Here is a 22,596-nt window from a genome sequence, read left to right on the forward strand (position 1 = left end):
TCACGGAGAGGATCACGTGCTCAAACCCGCAAACTGCGCTCATACAACTCAAGAAGCCTTGATAAACCTCAGCCTTTATTTAAGTCCATGCTCAACGCTGATTGGCTTTCGCGACACCACGTGACGCAATTATTTTGCTCAACTGAAGTGAAATTGTCTTTTCGTGTCTTTGCATTGACTTTGTATGTGATCTCATCGCGTGAGTATGTTGCTTCATGTTTAGAGTGAACGCAGCATCGCATGAATTCCTGCTTCAGCTCTACCTGTACATGTGTGTGAGCTGTTAATATGTGCTGACAAATGAGCAGAGAGCAGTCAGCCTGCGGGGCCGTGACCGAGCAGTTCCCACCAACAGAATAGAACACAGTGTTGTGCTGTCTGGAAAGTGCCCGGCAGTTGGCACAAGGGCAATTGCGATGGTGTCGTATTGCGGTACTGACGGTGCAGGGCTGCTCTGCTCCTCCACAGCCTCCATGGCACACTGCAGTGACCTCTGTAGAGACAGCAGCTGACTGGACGTCTCTCTGAGCATGAACCTGGTGACGAACTGACCCAACACACTGGAGCCCTGGTACTCCTGAGGGAGAGAGAGAGAGAGAGAGAGAGAGAGAGAGAGAAACAAAGAAGCAGAGGTCAAAGCCCAAACTGAAGCAACGGCAAAGTAAAAGCATCTCAGGGACAAAACAGAAGGAAAGATAACTTGATAACTTTCAACAAAACAAATATCCAGGCACCTTGTGATGTGTCAGCCGGTATGAAACCCTACTAATTAATTCTCTTGACACCCACATGTATAATTCATTAGTACAAATCCAAATTCCAAGGTGAAGGAGCTTTAAGAGGAGACATGACTGCTGCTCGAGTCCCCGAACACGGACACTCTCTCAGAGGAGTCACATTCACAGAAAGCACCGAGGAGGAAACAGTGCAGTTTGTCAAAATCCATACTGATGGGTTGCCTCTGATGAAAATGCGTCATGGGAGCAGCAGTCCAGATCATAATGTGACAGACCACAGCTGCTTACTAGCAACTGCACAAGCCTCTGTGGATTTCCCAGCTCTGACAGCTTTCAAGTGCCAGAACAGAGCAAGGAGCAAGGTGATCTAATTAGCAGACGAGGCATAATTATTCGGAACACATCGCTCCTCCATTAAAATTCAACAACAAATTTGTTATCTCAAAAAGTCCAGAGAGCATTTTTGAAAATATTTTGTCAACTGCGATTAAGTGAAGCATCGACTTGGGAGAAGAATGTCGCACTTCCTTTTTTCTGATGATGTTGTTTCCTGCAAGTTCCCTGATAGAAAGTTTAAAATGTTCGGGTGTATTCAACCTCAGAATTGCATCCCTGCTTTTTCGCAGACAACGTGGCTCTGCCGGCTTCGTCAGACCGTGACACCCCGAGCATGCTGGGCCGGTTTGCAGCCGAGTGTGAAGCTGTCGGGAAGAAAATCAGCACATCCAAGTACGTGGCCAGGGGGGGGGTTGCTGCCCTAAGGGAAGGAGTTTAGGCATTTCGGGGTCATGCTCACGAGGGAGGGGAAGACGGGGCGACTATTGGACAAGCAGGGCGCTGTGGTATCAGCAGTTGTTGTACCAGACCATTGTGTTTAAGTCTCGAGCTGAGCTGCGAGACAAAGCTTTTCGATTTACGATCTTCGTTCCAGATCTCAGCTTTGGTCACGAGCTGAGGGCAACGACTGAAACAACGAGATCAAACGCTAAATTGATTTTTCTCCATCGAGTGGCTGCTTAGCCTTAGATATAGGGTGAGGAATTCAGACCTCCTGAGGAAGAGTGCAACTGCTGCTTATTCAAGTTGAAAAGGGCCAGGTGAGGTGGTTCGGTCATTATTGGACGTTAACTGGGCGCAACCAACTGGGAGGAGACTCAGAAATCGCTGGTGGCACTTCACGTCCCATTAGGCTTTGGAACGCCTCAGGGTCTCCCAGGAGGAGATGGAAAGCTGAGGAGAGGAAAGTCTGGAACGACCTGCGGAGCCTGATGCCTCCATGAGCAAATGAAGAAAATGAATGAATGTCAGGAAGAATGAAAGGATGGAGATCTTTGTAATTTATCCAAAGAGAACCCATGCAGACACGGGGAAAGCATGCAAACTTCCCCACGGGGGCCAATCACTAATGTCCTGTCTGTATGATGAAGCAACTTGTTAGCTTAGCATAAACACTGCAGACGGAGAAACAGCGAGCCTGCCTCAACCAAATATGCTGAAGAGCTTTATAGCTGTTGTGGTCTTTGTGCCGAACAAGCTTCATATTAACAGAACAGGGACATACAGTACTTCCCACATTCTTGAATTATTCCTTTAGACTATAGTAATGGAATCACCTGTGATTGAAATGTTTCTTAGTTGTTTATTATTCTGTTTACTCATCAGTTTTAGAGACTTGGTGCAGCACTCACCGCATCTGTGCCTCCCAATGTTTCCTCTCGCATATTTTCTCTCTCTGTATGTGTGTGTGTGTTTTGCTAGTGTGTGTGTGTGTGTGTGCTAGTGTGTGTGTGAGTGTGAACAAGCAGTGAGCACTTGAACTTCCTGTCTCCACTTTTAAGAGTTGTGGAAGTACAAAAGTTATAATTGAGGCAACAAGTTTAAATAAAACTATGTGATTCACGACAAGACAAAGTAGATGTTGTTATGAATTCTCTTACCTCTTTAGTTTTATCCATCGCCTTTAAAATGGCCCCATTCAGACTCTCCAGAGCCGAGAGGACGTTCAGATACTCCCCCAGGTGCTGAGAGAAATAATCTAATGGTAAATAATAAGGAAAAGAAGAAGTCAGAGTTGTTGCAAAGTCACAACAATTAAAAGTTTATTCTGATTCCTGAAAGCAGGAGACACACTTGTATATGTTGCCATGACAGATTCCAATTAAGCCCATGGCAGAGGCAATGTCTGAGGAATGGGTTTCATAAGCAAATCGAGTTGGTAGGATTTGACCTTCGCTTACCTGTGAGTCAACAGCACTGAGTTTACCATGCCAGGAAACTCTGTTGTTTTAATCACCTGGTGTTGTAACAGTAGCTCATTAAACACTAACCTTTACAGTCGTGTAGTTTTCACAAAAAAAATTGAAAAACAATTTAGTTACATCGTTTTAATAAATCCCAGTAACAGGCTGTGACGCAGAGAAATTCATTCTTTATCAGTTCTTAATTAAATAACTGAAATGACTCACAAGCAGCTACATGATCAAATTACAGTTTGAGGAAACAGAACACGATGCAACGACTGAAAACTTCATGTGAAAGAAGTGGAACGTTGTGTCATGGCAGAGTCAACTTGTCCTGACGTCCGATGGAAACGATGCCAATCCCATCGATGAATTATGCAGAGGTTTTATTCTGGGTATGCGACTGGTATTTACAGGTCCCTGCCCTATTTCTCTTCACTTTATTAAGGTCATCTCCCTCACACACACACACACACACACACGCACGCATTTTTAAGATGATTTAAAAATATATGGGCCATTAGATTAGAATCCGTGTCGCGGGTGGAAGATGGTGGTGCAGGTATATATATTCAGAATGTACGGTTTCCCTGAATCAGAGACCATGAAGGGGCCACAATTTACCCAAGTAAGTTATTTCTCATACACTTAATGTTTGTTAGCCTTTCAGCTTTGAATAAAGCCAAACATCATTGAATGTATTTGGAAAATTGTTCCCAATCAAGCACATGTGTCGTAAAAAAAAGCTTCGACGAGAAAACGTCTTAACAAATTGTCATATTTATTGTTAGTATTGTTATAGTGTGACTACTGACGGGCAAGGGGCCAATCAGATTTCAGGTGAGATCAGTGCCCCCCTGGCCCCACCCCTAGATCCACCCCTGGAGGAGGTGTAACAGTATAGTTGGGTCTTTCTAAAGTCTCTACAGCAGCTGGTTGGCATTTCCCTAAATAGTGACCTTTTGCCAAAATTATCTACTTGGAACATGTGCATGAACACAGATATTTTTACAGAAATAAAAGTGTTGTGAAACATTAAATCAGACAAAACACTCTCCCACCAACCTGAGAGCTTGACAGTGTCCAGATTACTGCAGGGCAGAGAACAAGAGGAGATAAAAGAGAACAATATTAATGTTAATTCAAGAAATAAACTTGTGTTGCTCTTAATTTCTGATTGAGAGACTGTGTTGTTCCATCCCGAGTGTATTAAAGCATCATAAAATAAAAATGATACCAGTGTTAAAGCCCATTCCAATCAATGTTCTGCTTTGCCAATTCATTTGTCAAGAATATTTATGGTAAAAGAAAACACATTAGTTCAGTTATGCCTTTTCTTTTCCTGCAGTAAAAACATTTAAATTGATGCTGCGTTGTTTACAAGTCGATTATTACGTTGAAAGCGATATTGTTCTCAGTGTCACAGTTTGATAGAAACAGAACTTGACTTCCCCTGTTGTGTTAATGACATATACACGTAATGTTTACTGTCGGGAACAGATCCTCAGGGAAGCGGGTTAATGGCTTGTGTTTAGTAGGAAGCTCAAAGAGAATATGTGGGCAACAAAAACCTGCTGTGACAGAGCAACAACCAAAGAGATGATTTCTTTCCCTTTACTTAAACAGGGAAACATGTCCCTGGTTTGTCCCATAAGTGACAGTCCAGGCCGATAACAACACAGTCCACTCACTGTAATTTGATTTAACTTTAAAATATCAGATTCAATTTAAAAAGTAGAGTCCATCCCACGGTGTGTTTGTTTGTGTTTGTGTGGGTCCTCTTTTGTGAGACTATGGTTCATGGTCCACCAGTCACATTAAATTCGTGATACTATCTGAGCTGATACATAAAGTTACAGAGCCCTGCTCGGCCTCCCTGTGTTGGTTTAATGTGAAGAACTGTGCCGAGGAAGAAGGCTGAATATCTGCCAAAGTCAATAAAGACAATTGGTTTTAGAGAACCAATAAAACTGTTTTATAAACCAGGACAGGGGAGAAATTGTATGTTTACTGTGTGGCTGGGGTGAGTTAAACATGCTCTGCAGACCAGTGATTTCACCTCAGCTACCCTGAGGCCGATTTCTTCGACTGCAATTTTAGAAGAGCGAGTTTTGAAATGGCCGGTTTCGCTCCACATCCACGGTGCTTTAGGACCAAAAACATTAATCCAGCCTGCTTGAGTTTGGTTGCAGGGCTCGAGACCTCTCTCCAACTGTGAGGCATTTAGTGTGTAGCCGATGACTTGAAAGAGCACAGTTGATAAAAACATCAACTGTGCCTTTTAGCTCCAAACACCTGCACTTCTGTCTCTTTGTTCCGTGATTATAAAAGGCACAGGTTGCACACTTGTTTGGAGTAATTTAATATAAAAACCACTCACTTGCTTTGTCGGCCATCGATGGAGAAGAAAAGCTCCTGCAGCTCCTCGGTGGTCAGGATCCCGTCCGCAAAGTAAGTATTGAACTCCTCGAATGACAGTTTGCCATCATCTGAAACACAGAGGAAGAGTGGGTCTCCTTTACTGCAGAGCCAGAACAACAATCACTATATTATGTATTACACTGGTGGCCTGCACTTAAACACAAGTCGTGTTGCATTGACAAAGTAGAAAAGTGATCTTGAACAAACCTGGTCCACAGTGAATCTATGTAATAAATCTCAGTCTGACAGTAAGTGACTCTTAGTGGATAAAAGCATCTTGTCGTCTGTGCGGGGGGGGGGGGGTAGCGCCTTAACGTGCAGTCTGTGGACCGAATCGAATGTGTTCTTCTCTGTCCTTGGTTAATTTACAGATACATTTTTTTTCATCTCTTGAGTGAGCAGAGGGAAAGATGGGATAACCTACAGGGCCAGCGCTAGACTAACTTTTCGAGAACCTTTTTTTTACTGTATATTGTGTATTTCGTGAGTATGAACTGTTTTTGCTAAGAATGGCTAACTGGCTAACGTAAACATTCCTCCTGTGCAACTAGAACGCTATTAATTCGGGTCCTTAGGCATAATGGAACGCGGCATTGAGAAATTCTCTCTTGGAGTTTGTATTGTTAAGGGTCCAAGGAAGTGCAGTATCAAATTTGACATAATTTTGACACGAGATACGTTCAACAGCGACCAGCGCTCTCTGAAGCAGCAGCAGCTGGGACTCATCAACGTAATGGACGTTGTCTATCACGTTGCTCAATTGCTGTGGGTCCCTTTAACAGTTTCAAAAAGGAAAGTGCAACCAGCATCACCACTGACCAAACAATCCGCCCATTCCAATGTCTTAGAGATCCTATGAAGATCAGAAACCAGAGGATCCGTCAGGAGCAATGGGAGGCACCTGGGACCTCAGGCTGGGAGAGTCTATAAGGAGGTTTGGTTTCCCTTGTGCATTTGGTTGTTTGCTGTCAGAGGGTCAACACCTTCAGCTGCTTCTCTGACTTTGTGTTAAGAGTATGTCATGTGACTGATCTTTTTGTTTAAGTCTGATTCTTCTGTGGTTAACTTTTAGAACCCAAGGAACCATTTTGTTTGTTTTGTTGCAGTGCTTAGTGTCTTGTTAGACATCGGCCCCGTGCACCAGGTTTAGTTTTTCTTGGGGGGAAGGTGTAACGTATATCTCCTTCCATCAGCAGATTGCAACTTCTTCTTCTCCTGCTCACACTGGTAAACAAGGAGCACAGCTTGTGGTGAGAGAAGATTAACAGAAAATCTATCGCCGAAGAAAAACAGCCTGGTTGTCGTCTGTGAAGAAGTGCTCCTGCGTGGGCCAACTATCAATCTGTCGGCTGGCACCGATCACACTGATCAGTCAGCACTTAGACTTTCAGAGAGAAACTGGGATGTTTTAATACTTAAAAACAATATAAAAAAAATAAAAGTCCAACCCAACAGATAGATGGCCCTGAAAAAGCACTTCTCAGGGGTCTGGGTCCATTTCCTCACTTTTCTGCACTACCTTTGCATTTCGTCAAAGGTTTTTTCAACGATTTTCCTCATTGGTGTTGAATGCGACAGAAAAAGAGGAGGGGAAAAGCCATATGGACATGTAAAACTAGAATGCACTCAGTACAGCACAAAACTGAGTTCCCTTGAATTCAATCAAGCTGCACTCTCTTTTTCCCACCTTCAGTTTCCTAAATATGCCAGATTTCTTTTTCATCTAGATTAATAAATTGTTTCTTGGGCAATTGGTGAAACACACAGACAGGGGTGAAAACTTAACTTCCTCTGCAGTTGTCAGTCAGTTCATGTGACTCAAATTCATAATCCGGACAGACACACAGACAAATGAGTATGAGAAGCATTGGTTTGCTTGTTCAAACCGGCTGAGACTCAGTTTCCCGTTAAACAAACAGAAACCATCCGGTCGTGTCATCACTGGAGCCGTATAGAAGTAGCAGAGCACGCGATGACTTTAAACTTCATCAATCCTTTGAGTAATCTGCCCGATTAATGACCCTTGCAGCAACATGGCAAGGTAAAATGGTTTAATATGCAACAGGGTTCCAGTCGGCTGACTCGGCACGGCTGAAGACTCAAGGGCGAGCTCGGCGACCATCTGTTCAGCTGGAGCCTCGTTGACACGGCTCGCCGTTACCCCCGACCTGAATGTGTAGCACTGTGTTCAGAGACAATGCCTGGTGCGCAACAGCCTTTTCATCTTCCTCTAGTTCTTTATCTTCTTTTTTTCCTCCTCCGCTAAAAGAACAAAACCAAAATGATAAAAAGGCCTAAAACAACTTTTGTGATTTGTGTGTGTGTGTCTGCTTTTAAGCTTTAAAAGGGAAATAGTTTGAACAAATAAGTCAGTTTTGTTATCACACCTCTGCACCTCACAGCGGTTCATCAGCATTTTGCACCACAACACTTTTGCCCATTTGTATGCAGTGTGGCATAAAACAATCCTTTGGATCAACAGTCATTCACTATTCATTGCTTTGTGATGTTTTGCTTTCTGGCTTCAGGAAATAAAGATAATGTGCTTGTTCGATCAGAAGCTGAGCCGTTCCAGGAAAAGAGAGAGAAACAGGATTCTAGTCTTCAAAGAAGTCCAATATTTTTTTTAACAGATTAATGGTCACACTTTAACAATAAATTCTAAACCTGCTTATTCAAGTTTAGTCTTTTGTTTCTCATGTAAGACCTTGGATGTTGTGTTGAATGGATGTGACTGGAAAGCTTCCTATATTTGTCTAGTAGAAGCAGCAGTTATTCTCTGAGGGGACGATGTGGGATGGACTGATGATGACAGCTGACAGTCTTCACTTCGACAGTTCTGGGTTAAATGTCTAAAGACGACCACGACAAATACACACTATAAGTTCCATGGTGAAGGGAAGGTAAATATTTTCTTTGACTGTTGGGTGGATGAGGGTTCTACCCACCAGAATTTCTGATCTATTTCCACTTTCAAATGGGAGCCACCGAAACAACCTGTTTAATAAATGTAAACCCAGTCAAAGAGCAGCACACTTGTGTTGAATGCAATAAAGACAAATAACAAGTGGCTCTCAGTGGAGGGCAAACCTCCACCAGGGCCCAACAGACTCTTGAATTCAATCAAGCCTCACCAGAGTTCACAGATATCAGTTCCCTAAATATGATGGATCTTTTTCATCAAGCTGCACAAATGATTCACCCTCGCAATGTTCAAAAACTGAATCTTTCTCCAAAATGTAGGTTCTTTCTAGTCCATGTGTCAATCTTCCAAGTTTTATGGAAATCTGTTGTGTCGTTTTTTGTGCAATCAAAGCAACCATTAAACAAATGGACAGGGTAGAAGTAATGGATGTCCATGTTGGAGGTAATTAAAGTTGGCAGGTCGGCGTGGACTTGGAGTCGGGTTCTTAGCCCGAGCACTGCAATCACTTTTGTCCCCTGTGTTACTTTCAGAAAAGCCTCATCTTGAAAGTGCAGCAGTTTGTACTGAAACCCACAAAAGCAAATAACTAATCTTTCTTGGAAAATACATCTGATGCATGCCCACCAGCGTTATTTTTAGAGAAGGATTGGCAAAAGTTAAGTGTTTATATTTGTCTTGCACACATACAAATGTTGATACTGCAATTGTGCCTTTAATCTCGCACATGCTCTTCAGGGAGGACGATGACAGATGGCATCAGGGAAATGAAGATGCACAGTAAGGTGTGTGTGTGTGTGGGGGGGATTATCTGTTTGTTATCTTAAAGATCTTTGCCTTTACGTTCTCATTTCCATTTCATGCGTCCTCACTTCTATCAGCTGCATCTCTTTTGATGACTTGTGAGGATGTGAGGATGGAGAAAAAACTGATGCATCACTCTGGACATGATTGTTCAGTCAACAGTCGTCCTGAAGTGATGGTGCGATACACAGCTCTGTTGTTTATCAGTGTGGTTGTTGTCCTAGAGATAGCGCCTTAACATTTTGGCATTTCCTGACCAAGTGACATTCCCCAGTTTTCGTCTGCAGAAACGACATTTTCAAGCCTCAAGTTTGACATTTTGTTGCATCGTTGTGTATTAAAGAGGATTCAAAACTAATGATTGACATTTTAGATAACGATGCCAGCATGAGAAAAGCTTCCAATCTGAAATGCCTGGTCAGGCATTTGTGAGAATGTAACTCTATGTACCGATTAGATACCATCTCTTTGAAATGAATTGGTTTCACCCTAAACTGCAGTTTTCTTTTCCTGGAAATAACGTCTTCATCTCTCCAAAACAGCAGCTGCGCCGCCGATCGGGAATAAGTTAACTCTTTCAGAAAGTGTTTACTTAAATTATAAATCAATTGAGAAGGTGGGTCATTTCTTATTGACTTCAATAGAAACAGACTACATTTTGCAACCAGTGAAGTCAGTGCTGGTGTTCAAAAGAATGCAAGTCTTAGACACTCCCACTTTGGCTTCACTTTTGATATATATATTCTGAACAGTTCATAAACTCTCTCTTTTTCTTACAGCTTGTATTTTTACCAAATGTGCTTAAAATGTTTGCCTCTGAGATGTGACTCATTTATTTCCTCATCTTGCCGCATCCCTCCATCTTGTGTTTTATCAAGACTTTGTTGCATTAAAATGTCATTTTCATGTCCTTTCAGAGCAGCTGCAGGATCCAGTTGTTGAACAGATTCCCAACACAAACAGCTGAGGCCTTTTTTTAGATGAATTAATAATCCATGCAGGGCTCAATGACATAAGGAACATTACATTCTCTAAGTAGATCAACCATTCCAGAAACATCCATAACCTCCACAGCCAGCCCTGTATTATGTCCATGACGGATGAGCCACTGCTCCTCTCATGGTAACTCCAGTTATTGTGAAGGTAATGATGTGAATTTTAATGCAACAATATCTGGAACATTTGCAGAGAGGAGAACAACGAGCTTCCTGGTGAATAACTTAATCAGGGTCTGCAAATGAATCACACTTTGCATAAGAAGGTGTTGTTGACCTGGTTTGAAAGCAAACAGGGGCTCATTGAAACAAACTACACTCTACAAGTTAACTTTGAATTAAACTCACAGATTTTTCTCAATTATTTCTCGTGACAGAAACTCTCCAAGGCCGCACTGAACCGAGAACTTGAAATTGCTTAGCTTTTTATGATTTGTAAATAAAGTGAACTGTTTTTAATGGGTTTATAAAGGTTGGAGTATTTGGTTCAGATGAGTTTTATTTGTTTAAAGGGTTTGCAGGGGTTTGTAAAACAGCTTTCATTTCAGTGCTTGCACGTTGGGCTGTGGCCCAAGAGTGTGTGGTAATTCTTTCTGCAGTGTGGAAATAAGTTTATATCCTCAATTGTGTGATTCAGTCATAAAAAATTTGAATATTACAAGACTGAAACACAAATAGGACCACTTATTATTGCAGATGTTTCTTTACAAAAATAAATCTTTAATAACAGATTATTTGAATATTCAGAATGTGATTGTGTGATACCTCCAACTTCAACTGAACGAAACAGTTTCAGTCTTCATTGCTAGACAAAAAAAGTGCCTTATCGCAGCAGCAGAAAGTGGAGATCAATCCCACTGACGGTTGCCTCTAAAGCTGTTTGCTTGAAATGTTGTTATCACTGACTCAGAAAATACTCATTTAAGAATTTGTATTTGAGAAAACAGTGTTTTGCATGATTTATCCAAACACACACACACACGCACACACACACACACACACACACACACACACGGATAAAGACCACATGTATCCGACCTTTTCTACTTAAAGAGTCTAAACAAAGTGGGCTGAGGACCAGAGTAAATGAGAAGCTAACAAACAAGTGAGGGAAGCCTGTAGAAGTGGGGCACAAAGTAGGCCGCTCTCTTATCTCTAAAAAGGTTAGTCCCACTGCAGCCTCTCCTAAGTGGTTTATAAATTTCCACTAATGCATCACAGCTTCGAAAGCAACTTCAGCTGGGTCCTTTAAACTCCCATGAAATACTGTATACTCAAACTGTACTCCGATGCTGGTTATACTTAGTATCAGTGCTCTCTTATAAGACGTGTTCCCCCGGACCATCTGTGAGGACGTCTGGGATATAAGCTTCACTTCAGCTTCCAGATCCTAATTTATGCCTGAATGCTGCCTTCAGAGCACACACCCCAACTGCTTCTCTGTTCTCCGACTCACTAATGGTCTGGAGCTGACTGCTCCTTTCCTCCACGTTGGTTAAGATGAGGAGAAGAAGAAGAAAAGATGAAGGTTCATTAAAAAGTGCAGCGACAGAGAGGAAATGACCTCTTCAGCTCTCACAGTGTGTTTCATTTTGAAAACCATGATGTGAATAGAATCTGGACAACGAAGAAAAAATATTTCCCAGAAAAATGTTGAGTCATTTCTTATGTTTTTGTTACTAAACTTTAAGCTGCTACGACAAAATCATACGAGAGCGCTGTTCTGTGACCGGCCTTATAAATGAGTTCCAGTTGGTTATGTAAGATCACTAATTATTCTCAGGTCTTCATGCAACACTGGTGACGTGAGTCTTAAACCATTAAAAGCAGGACAAGAGACTTCAGGGACATAAATATGAACCTTTTCTCTACAACCAACTCAACTCAAAGTTTAATTTTCTACCATTTTCAAGAACTATCCACAAAATGAATCAGCCTGTGTTGCCGGTTCTCGTGGAGAGGGCTCTGTCTGTGCACGTTACTGTTTCAGGATCATTTATTTTGGATCAAAATCTATTGCTGATTAGACTGAAAGTAGTATTTTGTATCTTTTCTTTACAGATATATTTGGGCATTTCCACTTTATTGATGGACTTTAAGAGAGAAATGGAGCTGGGTGGACTGCGTATGCAAAGCCCCCATGCTGCCAGTTGAGCTAGCTGTATTGTGTACACATATTACATATATAAGTAAAATATAACATCATAGGCACTTCTCTGGAGTCTGATCCCGTCAAACAAAATTTGGAACTAGCTCAAAATTCACTTTCTGTTCACGCTGGTCTCCACAAAGTTCTTTGGCCGATCGACTATGTTCAACCGCTGGTCGCTAAGTCGTCTGTCTCGTGTTTGTTTTCGAGCAGGTGGCGTCAAAGCTCTTCAGAAGCAGCTGTCTGCTGCAGCTGGAAACCACTGGGAACAGCTGTGGGGCTGAACCGAAACCATGAGCTGAGAGACACTGAAACCATCTGTAGAGGGGAACTGAGCAGAGTGGGTTGATGCTTCTGTGGTTTTGTCATAGTTCCTCTAACTCATCTTAATTTTGTAATGACGAGGAAGTGAAGCTACGATATTCATGACAACAGACAAGAAGTTCAAAACCGGCCTGAGATGAATTAACAGCTGTCACAATGTATGACATGTGTAATAACTGGTTTATTATTCACCACATTTTACTGCTAAGTACCTCATTTTAATTTTGTCGATATCAGGACATGTATCTGGACTAATCTGTGTTTACCTGCGTCACCGAACCAATTCACAATCGCCAGAACCTCTAAGGTCATTTATCCATTTCACAGAATATTTTTTCTTCAGAGATAATAAACCTTCCACTTTATCTTTGCATCGAATTAAAGAGACTCCTCTACAGCGGCAGCCAGTTGGATTATTAACAAAAATGATTCGCCTGTCAGTCACTATATCAAACTATTAACAACAAATGGATGTGAATGGCCCGCCTTGTCTCATTACAGATGGACGTCAGTCTGAACAGGACAGACTTATCAGAGAGAGAGAGAGAGAGAGAGAGAGAGAGAGAGAGAGGGAGAGAGAGAGAGAGAGCATAAACATGAGCTCAGTTTGATTCCCAGGTCGAATCCCTGTGGTACTGATTAGTGAAACATAAGAGCAGTGGAGGTGGCACAGTATATTTTCAATGAGTTTTCCTTTTACTAACATTCCTCCGTCCTCCTCATTCTCCACAACTGCTGCACCTCAGCTCATTCTAATAAAAATATATTTAACGATCAGGTTTTGAAGCTGAAAAACAATTGGTCACGTAGCAGCCGCGTCACGGTGAACGGTGAGAGCTTCTGAGAAGTAATTGCTGTTTTGACGCGTGTTGATTGCAGCGCTCCGTAACTGCAACAATGCGCCGGTGATGTGCACTTTCCCTGATTTGCTTTGGCACCTTGGACGGATATAAATATCTTTGCGCGCGGGGCATCGGCCGCCACCGAGCAGAGGAGGAGAAACGAGAGGTTATTATCACAGCAAGGATTTTCACCATGTGTAGTTGGAAATAGATATGACTTTTTTATAAATATGTGACGTGTCAGGCAGTTTTCACAGTTTTGGACAAAGCCAAGGTTGTAGGGATTTCTTTTCCTGGAGGTGCATTGTTAAAGCATTGTAACAACAACCAATGGAACAAGTCTATTTAAAGAAAAAACGTGTGATGACTTTTTCCCCCTTTTCCAATCAGTAAACCAATACAGTGCCAGTGAGTGTGATGATTTTTCACAACACAACTATATATCTAACCCAAATAAAACAATGGTAGATCATCCATTGGGTTAGTGAGACAAATGGCGAGCACGACAAGTCTTTACAATTTGATCAAATCTTTGTCAAATGTTACGATGAAGGATGTTGGACCCATTCCGATCTGGTCTTGAGAGATTAGATCACAAGTGAACAAACCCAAGACACTGAGGATGCATTTGAGATGCGATTACTCAGACAATTTTTTTTTTGTGCCACAACCACAAAAGCTTTGACATCCAAACTTGATAAGCACAAGCAGCTGGACCGTTTCAAAATGGAACAAAAGCTTATCTACGCTTCTCTTACTGTTGGCCACCACCACAATATTAACATAGACCCCAACATGTTGTTTTTCTTTCTTTTTTTCGAATGAGTCCATTGATTTGCTCCTGACTCATGTATCTCTCTTTCTCTCACTCTCTGACATAAGACACATCTGTAAACCGGCTAAAACAACGTTGGGTCTTCGCCAACAGGAACAATGTCTATTTGCATACGGAGCCGGAAAGTGAGAACCAATCAAAAATGGTCGCGGGAGACATCCAGGGCACAGTCTAATACCAGGAGGGAACGGACCAAACGTAGCGCTGACCACTTGAGATCGGGTCTCTCGGGACGGACGTTACAGGAACACCAGGTCTGAACCTGACCCTTTGATCTGCACGGTACAAAAGGAGCACTTACCATAGATGAACACAATCCATGAGAGTGTATATGCGCACCAGAGTGGTAACTAAAAATATATAGAGGCACTTTTGAATGTTTCCAATGAGACAGTGCACTAAAGCCATTCCTCCCACTACTTAAGGGCACTCAGACATTAGAGGTAGTGAACTCTGACAAATACCTGGGGTGCTGCATATAGTTAAATAAAAAAAAAATGTTAATATAGAAAAACTACATATAAGTGATTCACTGCAAGAGGAAATAACTCTCCTCAGACTTTGTGAACATGAGTCACATTCACTTCCAGTCTGCAGCCACTGAGAGAGCGGTGCTTTATTCCGTGTGACACAATCCTCAAGTCATGGCCATAACCCAGCATCTGAACACGGCCTGAATCGCAGAGAGCTTCACTCGAGGAGACATTCATGAAAATCCTGTACTCCTCCGCCCACAGTGTCTCAGGCATAATAACGAGTGACAGAATGTGGGGGGGGGAAACAAGGAGCATGCGACGTGTCAAATGATTCATCACAGAACGTGTTATGCGCTGTTTACTCACCGTTTTTGTCGGCTCGGCGGAAAATCTGCAGAGAAAGAGAAAAGAGAGCAGGGGAGACGTGGTTGTTAGTTCTAGTCTGGAACCACTGAGGGGATTCTTTCAATAAGCAGGTGCAGATTAAAACCTATCATGGCAGATTGGGAAAAGCACAATAAGACGTGCAACTGTGAAAAGCTTTACTTTGGCTCTGCTGCAGAGAACTGAGCCGGCTTATGAACGAGGAGCTGACACGATGGCTTGAACGGCAATTGGGCGTATGTGTCAAATTAAAAAACGGGTTCAACACTCGTCACTTCTGATATAAAACAGTAATTTCAGACGCAGTGTAAGGCCGCTGCACTCCAAAGAGGCTGATAGCAATTATTGATAGTCAGGTAGCCTTAGTCATGAGAACTGCTCAAAGGAAAACTATACCGCCTCAGGTTTGTACGCCTCCACCAGCCAATCAAATCGCAGGAAATATGGTGAGAAACTCCCCGTCACGGTGACGCTGACCTTTGGCTCTCTGGATATGAAAAGGCCACTTGCTTCATTATTTCATCCTATTAAAGGATATTGAGTCGTAAATGGGGCATTTATTTTTGAGTTCACATCTTTTCTCACGGCCACAGTTGACTTTCGACCTTTCATCACCAAAACCCAATGAGCTCATCCTCGAGTGCAATGAACGTTTGTCACGAATCAGAAGAAGTTCTGGGCAGAACAAATGGCCAGAGTCTGTGATGGAGCAGAGGATTAAAAAGTCGCCAAAACCATATTCACCCTGCACAGACAATTTGCTTTGTGTGGATGAAAAGATTAATTGAACATTTGTAGATTAAACTTTATAATTTAATATATGAGTAGTTTTTGTCCAGGTAACAAACAATAAACCCAGTAGAGCTCATACCTCCGCCAAGGCCCAGCAGTCAGCCGAAATTCAATCAAGCTAATTGCACACGCTCATAGATCTTAATCCCCTAAATACGCCTGATTGTTGTTCATCAAAATCCATTAATTACTCCCTGGGAAGTGGTGAATCACACATTAATAAGTATAGTGCAATGTTAAAAGAAATACAAACATCCTGGATCCGACTCTTTGTCAGGATCCAGCCCAAAGTGGAATGGGGTAACTCTCAGCCCATTGCCCATCCTTCATCCAGGTCTCTTTAAAACTCGCTCTGGAGTTTCTGTGTAATTCTGCCGTCAAACAAACGATAAAGCAGAGAGCAGCAGCCGGAAGCTGAGGCTGAACAGTGGAGTCCGGAGAGACAGACAGGAACGTGTGACTCTGCGCTGTGGCTGCACTCTCAACGTCAAACTCAACAAGCGGCTTCTATTAATAAGATCAAGTTTGACAGAATCACATTTCCAGGGCCATGCTGTCCTGCATGATGGAGTATTTAAGGGCACGTTTAAATCACACTTTGACATTATGAGTGTTGTTAATTAAACCTCTGTCACAGAATTGTCAATGGAGAAAAAAAGCTTTGGCCATTTCTGCTTTCATACCCAGGTGGTATTCTATTGGAGTAGATACAGAAAGTTTTTTTGCTATTATTAAATCTTATCTGGGTGTAAACAAGATGGAAAAATAAAAAGGAGTTGTAGCTTCTTTATAATACACAGAAGCATCGTGCATGGAATCCTTTCAGGTTGGGATTTTAAAGCTGCTGGAACAACGTCGGACAGAATAACACATTGGATGGAATGATGTAACAACATTATACTTGGACTATGCTCTGAACATATTGTAATGGAAAATTCCCCCTGATCAATGTCTTACTACTGTTTTGACTGTTTTCTGTGCACTTAGCTGATACAACATCGACCTCCTTCACCTACTGTTGACCTTTATTTGTGCGGCTGTGTGCTGGATTTGATTTCTCTTTCTATAACCGTGCCAGACAGCAGAGAGTTTTTTATGTGCTTTCTGTTCTGTATCCTATTCATCACATTTTATAACGACCCTCTTTTTTAACTTCTCGTGGTTGCACTTTGAGCCATGTTGCTGGGTAAACCTCTGTAGAGCTAGTAATTAAACGTCTAAAGACAACTCCGGTTTGAGGAATTCACTATTTCAAATCTCATGATAAGTTTCCACAACAATATAAATAGGAATAAGAACAGATTATTATATTAGCGACTCAGTTAAATATCATACCGCAATGTTTAAATCAGAATAAGGTCAATAATCGCAATAATGCTGTCCATGTGAAAATGTTGAAATGTGACAGTTCTTTCATTCTTCTCCTGACGGGGGTCCTGGTGAAGTATGAGAAGCTTTATGATTCACAAGAGAGAGTCTGACAATGACTCCAAAGTGAGTTGTGTAATTATAATGACTATGATGGGGATGTCAATGGATGAAAAAGCGATAAATCACTGCTTGGTAAAAACAAAAACACTCAGTTTAGTGTTTATGCACATTGTAAAAAAAAAACGAAAGCCTGCCCGGCTGGAAAATATGAAAAGAATGAAACTTGCACGTAGCCCAAACAAACACGTTTTCAACAATCTGTTCTCTCGCACCGAGGAGGACTCGACAGTGTGATGGTTGTTGACTGCCGAGTGTGTGAGTGGTCACGAGCTGCCAGGGACTGTGGCACTTACCATCACGGATAAATAGAATGCCTATTTTTAACGGAGGTTCAAATTTTCACGAGTGCTAGCGACTGCAGAGAGAGAGAGAGGGAGAGAGGGAATGAGAGAGAGAGAGAGAGAGAAGATAATCAACCGCCACAGATCAAGAGGCAGAATGGCGACTGTGCCAGTGAGTGACAAACACTGGGAGAGTCGCTTGTCGCCTCAGAGGAGCGAGGCCAGCTGATAGTCAGCGGCTGGCGGACTTGAAATCAGGCGCTGCGACCATTTTAACAATCATCTTTGTTTTCGTGTGCGGTGGGTCTCGAGGTAATTGGGCGACACTGAGGAGAAGCTGCTCCTTTATAAATCAATGTCAAGATGAAAGAGTGGAAAGAAGAAACGATTTCTCTGGAGTCCTCTGTGCACAGAGTCGTGATGCAGCAGACAGCTCAGGTAGCGTGGAGAGAACCTGAAGGTCTCTGCGCCCATTCTAAACAAGCCTGTTCTCATCCTACCTGGTTTGTCTGCAATGGATTTTCTTTAGTCAATATTCTTCATAAAATGAAACTGTATTCATTTGTCACTTTGAGTGATTTACTTGACTGGTGTTGTTTTATCAATGGATTGCACAACAGATGTTTCAGAAAACTGTTAAGCAAACGAAGCAATCTGCAGACCCACGTTCACAACCTTTCAAAATAAAAGTAGGACAGCTTGATCCAAAGCACTGCAGCAATAAAAAGAATGTTGTGTTTTAATTTGATGACAAATTGCCAAATAGTAAGTGATTCTATTAAAATTGTTGCCATGACAGACATTGTCACCTGCGCTGTGTGTCTGTGTGTGTCTACACAGATAATTTGCATGACCCAGCGTTTGATTTAGAAGAAAACATGTTGAGCTCAGTTCACAGGCTGATGCCACAGTGCCCCATCCTAATTTCATTATCTACTTTCATATTTTATTTCCCCCAGTATTCCACATGTATAAATCTGACTTCATGGTAGATTGAACAAAGACACTGAGCTAAGAAACTAGAAAAAAACAAAAGATCTTTATATTCTATTGATTCAAATCCTCCTCCCGCCCATCTGTTGTCTGTTGTTGAGCAGAGGTCAGACTTGACTTGCTCATCACTTCTGACCTACAGGTTAATGATGACAGCAGAGCACGGCCCTCACTTTCATTTCCCAAAGGTCAAAACGCTTCAAATCCGTCAACGTCCGTCTCTTCGCAGCCTCAACAGGTCGTTTCAAACCGGTTCTCGTGGGAATCGTTCCTGTTTACGAGTCGCCTGTCAAACCTCGAGTGCTGCAAATCACTGTCTGTGTTATATGGATCAAGTAGAATGCTGCACGATGGCAGGAGCTCCTGAGCCCTCCACATTTAATGCAAGACTCAACAAGACTCAATTAATACAATTAATATTCTATCTACTTTAATCTTGCACACAGTGTTCGGTGAATCTCCTTTTCCTCCCCAGTCAGCAGTCCTTCCTCTGTCCCCTGTGGCTCAGTGTAATCCATCCGAGCAGCACGTTATCCCCCCTGCTCCACGCAACAAGGAGCAGGTACAGTGCTGTTTAACTTGTTTGCTGTTTGGGACGTTTCTTTGAGCTCTGCAGTGTCGAGAGACAATAATGCATCATTTACAGCGAAGCCCCGGAAAGGTCAGAGCTGCTTCCCTGAGCGCTGCCGTTCTCATGTCACAGTGGCAGGTGTTAAGACAGTGGTCTCTCTCTCTGTTTACATTCTTTTTTTCATTTCTATTTCCTTAAATCCCATGGGTGTTTTTTTCCCCCCAGCTGCAGCAAAGAATACAGATCGGGAGTGAAGGGGAGAGAGGGAGAGCTGAGGAATACAGAACCACTGGATACAACAACAAGGACGATAGAAAAAAGCATGTGGATGAACCCCCCCCCCCCCCCCCCACAAACACACACACCTAAGCCTATGATCGCCAGCATAATTTACTGTCTTTGAACTCTTTGAACAGGACATTTATACAGGCACCGCTTTGTCTCTTCTGAATCTGAGCTGTAACAACCTCTACATCTCACACATCATACACCGGCTCATCGCCAGTGAAGACCTACTTTTCTAGATTGATTGGCCCATTGATTGTTTTTTGGGGGAATTAAATTATTCTAATCTTGTGATTTGACATTATTTTACCTTAATTGACATCGATAAACATGTTTTTTTTGGGGCTGATGTTACAGATTATATTTTCCTTATCTTTCTTTATATTGCATGTTTAGAACACACCTTGTATATGGTATTTCCATTTTTATTGAATATAGTATTCCTATTTTTGTTCTTAACACATTTTCCTCTTATACAACCTCCTTATGTGTCAATTGTTTATATATAAAAAATGGGAATGATTCCTAAGATATCTTTATCAAACAGTTATGGCAAAGAAATCTAATTGAGGTTAGATGTTTTACAGCTTAAGCATAAAATGTTTTATAAATAAACAAGAAAACATTAATACAACCAAATCTATATAACTTGAATTAAGGAAATAAACTTAATTGCACATACATTCCTTTTTTTTTTGTTCCAAAAATTAAAGTTATCATATCTGCAAACCTAAATGTCGATACAGATAGGACTGTGATAAGCTTTTTATTGGCCAACTGATGAATAGCCCCGGGCTCTCCAGTATTGATCGCAAATGTGAATCCCTCCATAATAAAGCCCATCCACTGGCATCAGCTCTGAAAATCAATGACAAGACATTTATGCTTCTTTCAAGCTGACTGCTTTACATTGTTCAGGCAATGTGTTGGAAACAAACGCCCCAGCAGAGTAAGACACAGAACTCAACCTGCTTTAAACACAAACTTACAATTTTTTGAATATAAATCTGTCAGCTGTTCCAGTGGAATAATTGGGCAACCCTATGAAAATAAGACTTTCACTGTCTGCAGAATGTCTCACGTTCACCAAACCAGAACAGAAAGACCAAAAAAAAGAACAGTAATTGCAATAAAATGAGTTAAAGGAATGTTCTTGTTCTTAGCTTCACAGTATTCAATATTTCCCAACACCATTATTTCCCTTGCACACAGGCTGTTTTAGAAATTTCAAATATAATTATGTGACCCATCAGGCAGAGCGCGCCTGTTCTTCTGTTCTGCTCCTACCACACAGAAACTGGAGATTAAATTGGAGGAGGCTTTCTGCTGCTGTGCTCGGCCTCGGGGACACACGCACCAACACAATGACTGTTCTGCAACAATGTGGGCATGATGAGTCCTTGTTTAGACGAGCCGTCACAAAGTAAGAGCTCAGATTCGGACACATGGTTGGCCCTCTAACCCAGGACAGTGTGTGACGGATGGATAATTACTTTATCCATGGAGAGTCTCTACTGCAGTGCCGCAGGTTAATCAGGCAGCGGCTGTTATTGGTTTAAGCTCCACATGGGGTGCATGTGTTTGTGTGTCTGTGAATCTATTTCTATTGTTACAAGGGCCAATTTTGGTTCGATACCATCATTGTGATGACAATTTGGCTGGTCCTCACTTTTTCAAAGGCTTGGTTGAGGGTTATGACTTGGTTTTGGGGTTAGGCATTTATTGTGATGGTAAAGGTTCCGTTAAGGGAATAGGGAATTCATTAGCTCAATGAGTGTCGTCGTCAGTGATGAAGTTTTAATTGTGGTACAAGAAACATTTTTGGGTGTTTCTATTTTGCATTTCATTTTACATTCGACAGATCTCTCTCTGTTTGTGTGTGTGTGTGTGTTATAGTGTGTGCTTGTGCGTGTGTGTGTGTGTGTGTATGTGTGTGTGTAACAATGAGAGTAGAGCCCCAAGCAGCCTATGAAACTGTCTGACTGAGAGCTTAATTTATCATGCAGAGGCAGCAGCTGCACACACACACACACACACACACACACACACACATACACACACTCACACAAACATATTTCACCACAGCTTATTAGGATTTTCCATTCATTGTGGACAGCCTAACCCTTCAACCACAATTTACCACTGAACTCAAGCACAACCTCAGAATTGACCCTTTTCCTCATCAGGGGCGGTCTTCAGGCCCCATGAGGACTAATGGTCCTGATGAGGTCAGTGTTGAAGAGTCCTACAGAGGTGAATAGAAGGAACACACACACACACACACACACACACACACACACACACACACAGCTGTGTCTCCATGACTTCAGATGACATTACATTGATTTACAATAAAGACAGTTTATTACTCTAACATAACCTCACCCTAATCCTAACCTGAATCTATTTCATGCATGCCTTTAACCCTCCTAACGCTAGTCTGAAGCGCTTTTACTTTTACCTAACCCTAACCCTAACCTAACTGGAAACTAACCCTTACTCTAACCCTAACTTTATCCTAATCCTAACACTAACCCTAACTTAATCCTAACCCTAAACCTAAATTTATCCTAAAATTCACCTTAAAATGTAATGATTTACATTTTGGGGACTTGCATTTACCCCCCATAATATGACTTGTAAACAGATGTTAGTCTCCACAGCATGACTAACACACACACACACACACACACACACAAAAACACACTTTATGATTTCATACAGCGTCTCTGGACGATTACCAATCTGGTACTGGTAGTAACACGTATATCAAAAGCAGAGTTGTCACTTTCCATGTTGCTGCCTGAGTAAAGGAGGAGATCCACTCACATCATGAAAGATGCCCAGTCCCTGGCCGTCGCTGCTCGGCTGCAGCTGCTGCTGCTGAACCCGCAGGTGCTTGTGTTTGGCGGACTGCAGGCACATGGTGATCATCTCCGTACAAGACAGCATCTTTCACCGCGGAGGACGATCGAGGTGATCGTGGAGCGAGGAGAGAGGAGTGAAGGTGTGAGGGATGAGAAGTCACTGCTGAGGGAGAGAGAGAGAGAGGG

The 22,596-nt window shown here is 42.1% G+C and overlaps 1 protein-coding gene across 1 annotated transcript in view; it reads right to left on the reverse strand.

Moving 5' to 3' along the window:
- necab3 (N-terminal EF-hand calcium binding protein 3) overlaps positions 1–22,572 on the reverse strand; it is a 40,449-nt gene extending 17,877 nt beyond the window's left edge. The window contains exons 1-6 of the mRNA XM_062405983.1: positions 22,373–22,572; positions 15,113–15,137; positions 5,358–5,466; positions 4,043–4,068; positions 2,675–2,772; positions 441–577 (exon numbers count right to left, since the gene is read on the reverse strand). Coding sequence (XP_062261967.1) covers positions 441–577; positions 2,675–2,772; positions 4,043–4,068; positions 5,358–5,466; positions 15,113–15,137; positions 22,373–22,495 — 518 coding nt within the window. The 5' untranslated portion in view covers positions 22,496–22,572. The remainder of the gene's footprint in view (positions 1–440; positions 578–2,674; positions 2,773–4,042; positions 4,069–5,357; positions 5,467–15,112; positions 15,138–22,372) is intronic.
- Positions 22,573–22,596: the final 24 nt, after the last annotated feature.

Source organism: Platichthys flesus, chromosome 2 (genome assembly GCF_949316205.1).
Source record: "Platichthys flesus chromosome 2, fPlaFle2.1, whole genome shotgun sequence".
NCBI classification, from domain to species: Eukaryota; Metazoa; Chordata; class Actinopteri; order Pleuronectiformes; family Pleuronectidae; genus Platichthys; species Platichthys flesus.